Here is a 5,786-nt window from a genome sequence, read left to right as displayed (position 1 = left end):
AACTGTCAAGTTGACACGAGTTTTTTTTTAAATGGTTTTCCTAGATTTAGGTCATATCTTTCATTAGCCAGACTCTAGTTCCGCCTATGGCTACGTACCAAAAGATCCTTGTCGCATTGTAGTCTATATACATAGAGTAGGAAGTCTATATACTAGCACACACCTAGCACATGATATAGTGCGTAATTTCATCGAATAGTACCTATGGCGTTATGTTGGCTCCCCTGTCTGTTGGGTGGTCATTGGCACCATATTGGCATGAGAAGACGCAGATTTTGTTTATTTTCATTTGATTTTCATTTCATTCATTCAGGAAAATCAAATGAAAATAAACAAAATCTGCGTCTTCTTGCAAATATTGTGCCAACATAGATATGTGTGCCAATGACTTGGACAGACAGGGTAGCCAACATAACGCCATAGGTACTATTCGATGAAACCTCAGATTGAAACGCACTATAGTGATGCACATGAGCCACACTGACAACGTACTTTGTAGGACTTCGTCTGTGTTGGTGTTAGCTGGCGGGCGTGCTCTGCCTTTTTGCAGTGTTTTTTTTTTGTTAAAACTGACTGGAAAGCGCTCTAAAGGGGTGCCGTGCGTATGTCGGCGAGTGCCGGCACAGACGGGGTCCATACTTGTATAGTTTAACTAACTTATTAAAAATAACTAATAACTACAAATTTGACATTGGCTAATCTTTGTAAAGCCAGACGAAAGAGAAAAAAAAAGAAGAGTACTTTGTAAATATAGGAAAGATCTAGTAATGACTAGGTATGCCATCGATTTTGGAACGCCAACTTGATCTAAGGCGCCAACTAGCACAGATATTCTGAGGGTAGTAGGGACTATTTGTTGGTTTGGGTTTAAGGTGGAAGCGACGGGTCTGCCCGCAAAATTCAAATTTTACTTGGTTTTTCGCAATTTGCTAACTAATACGACAACGTAGGCTTGTGGCACTTTAATTGCGGCACAATGGTAGTATCATCCTCACAGGTTTATATAAAAATCTTTACAAGAAAGGGTCCAGTTTAAGAAGTTAGTCCTAGTATCGAATATAACTCATAAACTAGTCGATACTAAAACTAACTTCTTAAACTGAACCCTTTGAAGTCAATAATAATAATTAATTAGTGGCGCACGCTATGGATAGATTTGGACAAGTAATTAATGTTTCTTGATCTCTCTGAGAGTGTTATTCCTTGAATCTAAGATATAGACTAGAACGTAGTGTTTATACATATACTCTTTGATATAGACAAGAAGACGTTTCCGTTGAATTCAAATCAAAACATTGATGTGAGATTTCAATAGCTAAAAGCATTGATTTTGGAAGCAAATCTATTAGGTATATAAATTACCTAGTTCAGAACCAACTTTATTTAGTGAACGCAAACTTATCCGAGCGGAACGCATCGAAAGAAACGAATTTTAGAATTCTGTAGGTAGGTACCTATATGAAATCTCGTACCTCGTACACGTCCCCGTGTCGAATCGTCCGAATTCAAATCTCAGAAAATGGCTTTCTTCTAAAATCAATGGTCCGATTCTTCGACGATCGGAAGTGAGATTTCATATACAGAATTCTAAAATTCGTTTTGTTCGGCTCGGATAAGTGTGTGTTCACCATAACTTTACCATCTACATAAAGCGATGTTTCTGATAATATTCCGCAAGTGCTCGAATATTCCTTGGTCAATGTAAGATTTGTTTGCTAGTTTCCTTAAATCTGATTTTACAGCCACAGAATACTATACTTAATAGTACTAAACGAAGGTATACGTGCTTCAGCTTTGTTCGATTCAGTCGTGGTTAAATACCACAGCCAACTGAGCAGGTAAACACCTACAAATTAGGTAGACACTTACCTAGGTTCTAGTCACTAGGACATGTGTAGCTGTGGTATGATCCCTTCTAAAAACCTGAACAGGTAGGCATCTACAGAGTTTAGGTCTTAAAAAGTCTATATGCAAGGTCTAAAGACACGTTAAAAAATTACATGATTGGCCATCAACCGTACTTTTTTCAAACATAAGTCTATGAATTCAAACCATTTTGATCAATGCCATGTACCTTCTTTCGTGACCAAGGCCGTTTAAATGCGGCAGAAGGTCAATCCAAGGAACCTACCTACGTCGTATAAAGCATCTCTGATAAACAATAACCCGTACCTGGCGGAGGCAGATACTGCAGTACTCGTACACAGCTGAGCGATTTTTCAACGTATCTATTTGTTAAATTCCTTCCATCTGGTCAGCACCGAGGAGCGAGGGTATACGCTTATTACATATTGGGACCTCATGCTACATCTATACTTTATTTGAGAACTAATAGGAAACTTTATAAAAAAAAAAAAATTTAGGCGGGATACTTCAAGTATTCTGTCTCCTTTTTTTCGTGAGGAAAATCCGTCATGGATACCACTGGCCACGGCGGGGGAGTAGGTACAGTGGTTATGTCGGACTGCTACCGACTAAAAACCTCACGAAGTTTCATCGCACCGCCGAGAGTCCGACAACGCCTCGTTACTCCGCCAGCGGATGTCCGCTGCAGCAGACCCACCATTGGGACACTACGTGCCGCCAAACCGCTATCTAGTAAAAAATGATGAAACTAATAATAATCCAGCTACTAATTTTATTTGAAATTCAATCGTTTTGGAGAAATAATAGTTTTTTTAAATTGAGAATTTTCCTAATATGTGTACGTTCAGTTCTGTTATATTACTTTCTTTGCCAAAAGTATCAAAGCCAAGCCGCGAACCTTCATGAAGGTCGAACGCTCATTCGTTTGTTTACTTTCCTTTGGTTAAGTTCTGCTGCATCTACTCGTATACCTAAATGGGGAAATCGGGCAAAAAGTGCGTATTATATTATTATGTTCCTTTATAACTTCCATTGTTAGTGCTTCTTTATCTATAAAAACTAAGTATTTTCGATTAATAATTATTTTATTTATTGATTTGCAGAACTAAATCAGACCGTATTAATGCGCTTAGAAAACAATACGACGCATTTCTTGATGAAGACAAAAAGCGTAAAGACAGAAATGAGTTCATTTTAGGCTGCCTTGAAAAAATGCGTTTATACACCCCTGCTGTGATACCAGTTCACCATAATTTGGTAAGGTAACATAAAATCATCCATATTTATGTTACAAACGCGAAAGTGTGGGTCTGTCGGTCTGCTAGCTTTTCACGGGTCATCAGTTAAACTGTTTTAACAAAATTTTATACAGCGATAGCTTGCCACTGATATAGGCTACTTTGCCCGGAAAAACAAGAGTTCTCCCGGGTTTTTCAACAACCTAAATTCACGCGGGCAAAGCCGCCGTTTCATCCATCATCTAGTTTAACATAACATAAAATTTTACAGAAATGGTGCTTAACATTATTTATTTATTTTTAGGGAAGTCCACAAATAGGAAAATATCATTTTGTAACCCAAGAGCGACCAGAATATCTAAGAAAAATAAGATTTGATGATAATTTAATACTACGCTCAAGACCAACAGATGTTTTAGCAGATTGTGTTGTAAAAGATGAACAAAAAATATTACAAGAAATAAGTAAAAAATATATACTTATTCCAAAACTTCGACCTACTAACGAAAATAGTGTAACTTATTATAATCCATCGAGCGTAAGTAATGATACTGATTGGAGAAATAAATATAATATTTTAGATGAGCTTAAGAAAGTTGAAAAGGAAGGATCATCAGAGGTTTCAAAGGATACAGATATAACACACGAAACTTTCAATAATCGAGAAAACATTGACTTTGAATCTATGATAGCTACACCAGAAAACGGAAAAGAACAAAAACTCGACATCAACAAAGATCCAATTTATGATAGACAGGAAAATAATGAGAAAGGGCCAGTCACTGAATTACAAACTAATAATACTAAAAGTTATTCTGATTATAATATTGAGTGCAAAAATCCTTTGGAAGACGAGCAAAATATAATTCCTACCAAAGTGAAAAACGCTGAAAATAAAGTTGGTTCACCAGGATTGATTTCTATAAACCAAGAACAAACTTTTTCTGATACAAATAAGGTCAGCAATGAATTTTATCCAAGTGGAAATGTAGTCGACGTTAAACTAAGAAATGAAAATAAGAACGTTGAAAAGTTGAACAATAATCAAGTTCAAAATGTTCAACAAATAGAAATGAAAGTAAACAACATGGTACCAACAAATAGAGATCATATAAGCGCGAAAGTAAATAATATGAAAAATGAAGCATTTGCTCAAAACAATACAGTCAAGCTAAGCAATGCCGAAACTGTCGATAGTAATACTACGGTGCCATTCATTGAGAAAGAAAATATTGATTTGAGTTTGAAAACCGTTGAAACAGTTGCGCATCCTGAGGAAAGTATTGAAAATCTAGAATCTTATGCTATTACTGGTCAAAATGAACCTGTTTCAGAAAATATTCAGCAACAGGAATATGAATCCAATAACGAGAGAACAATTGTAAGTGACGCTATCCCTTCACAAATAGATGAATTTGAAGCTGAACAAAAAGGAATGTTCTATGCAGAAGAAACTGGATACAATCAAAATGTTGATACTACGGGATATAATGCACAAAATGAAGAATATACAAATGAACAATATTCTTACTATAATGAACCTCAACAAGAACAACCTTACTATGCAGAAATCAATGAACACGAAGAGTCGACGGAACGTTATGATCCCAATTACGAACAACAATATGTTGGGAATTATGAAGAAAATGTCAATGTTGCTCAGTATGAGAACCAGCAATATGCAGCAGATAGTTATGAAAATCAGCAAGAGGTAATGAACGTTAATTACGAACAACAGCCAGACCAGCAAGAAATGACAAATGGAAATTATTATGACCAACAGCCAGGCCAACAAGATCTAACTAATTTAAATTATGAACAACAGCCAGTTCAGCAAGACCTAACTAATGTAAATTATGAGCAACAGCTAGGTCAGCAAGATCTAACTAATGTAAATTATGAGCAACAGCTAGGTCAGCAAGATCTAACTAATGTAAATTATGAGCAACAGCTAGGTCAGCAAGATCTAACTAATGTAAATTATGAGCAACAGCTAGGTCAGCACGATCTAACTAATGTAAATTATGAGCAACAGCTAGGTCAGCAAGATCTAACTAATGTAAATTATGAGCAACAGCTAGGTCAGCAAGATTTAACTAATGTAAATTATGAACAACAGCCAGTTCAGCAAGACCTATCTAATGTAAATTATGATCAACAGCTAGGCCAACAAGACCAAACTAATGTAAACTATGAGCAAGTGCCAGGTCAGCAAGATCTAACTAATGTAAATTATGAACAACAGCCAGTTAATTATGACTACGGACACTCTACACATCTTGACAATCCTGATCAAAGCCAAATTGAAAATATAAATACTTATGATAGCCAAGCCAGTGAACTTGTGAACTATGAAACTCAACAATATAATGAAGTAGGTGAGGTTGAACATCCTACAATTCCAGACCAGAATGTATATGAAAGTCAACAAGACTATGTACAAATGCGTACTGAACAAGAAGCAATACAAAACATGGAACAACAACTTGATGGGGAAGGTTATACAGAAATTCAAAATACATATCCAAGTGAGCAAGCTGCTGCTGTAGAAAATATTAGTGATATAGAACCAAATATTAAAGTAACTTAAACAGTAAACAAAACAAACTCATTACATTTACCTGAATAGTAATTTAATTTTAATTTTATTACAACTTAGATATTAGATATATTTTATTATTG

The 5,786-nt window shown here is 35.8% G+C and overlaps 1 protein-coding gene across 7 annotated transcripts; it reads left to right on the top strand.

The window, feature by feature from the left end:
• Positions 1 to 986: 986 nt before the first annotated feature.
• LOC123874887 (putative mediator of RNA polymerase II transcription subunit 26) lies at positions 987 to 5,702 on the top strand. 7 transcript variants are annotated; one of them, XM_045920442.1, is made up of 4 exons: positions 987 to 997; positions 1,653 to 1,701; positions 2,970 to 3,123; positions 3,409 to 5,702. In XM_045920442.1, the coding sequence occupies exons 2-4, from the start codon at positions 1,655 to 1,657 to the stop codon at positions 5,692 to 5,694; spliced, it is 2,487 nt and encodes an 828-aa protein (XP_045776398.1). In that variant the 5' UTR covers positions 987 to 997; positions 1,653 to 1,654; the 3' UTR covers positions 5,695 to 5,702. The 7 variants fall into 7 exon arrangements, with proteins under 7 accessions (XP_045776398.1, XP_045776397.1, XP_045776394.1 ...); XM_045920441.1 differs by lacking the exon at positions 987 to 997 and adding an exon at positions 1,282 to 1,300; XM_045920438.1 differs by lacking the exon at positions 987 to 997 and adding an exon at positions 1,282 to 1,442.
• The last annotated feature ends 84 nt before the right edge of the window (positions 5,703 to 5,786 follow it).

The sequence above is a fragment of the Maniola jurtina genome, chromosome 19 (assembly GCF_905333055.1).
Source record: "Maniola jurtina chromosome 19, ilManJurt1.1, whole genome shotgun sequence".
NCBI classification, from domain to species: domain Eukaryota; kingdom Metazoa; phylum Arthropoda; class Insecta; order Lepidoptera; family Nymphalidae; genus Maniola; species Maniola jurtina.
This window is presented reverse-complemented; position numbering and strand designations above follow the sequence as displayed.

Coding starts and splice junctions, on each gene's coding strand:
- LOC123874887 (XM_045920442.1), top strand. CDS start 1,655: ATGTTTCTGATAATATTCCGCAAGTGCTCGAATATTCCTTGGTCAAT. Junction 1,702..2,969: donor TCGAATATTCCTTGGTCAAT/GTAAGATTTGTT, acceptor ATTGATTTGCAG/AACTAAATCAGACCGTATTA. Junction 3,124..3,408: donor TACCAGTTCACCATAATTTG/GTAAGGTAACAT, acceptor ATTTATTTTTAG/GGAAGTCCACAAATAGGAAA.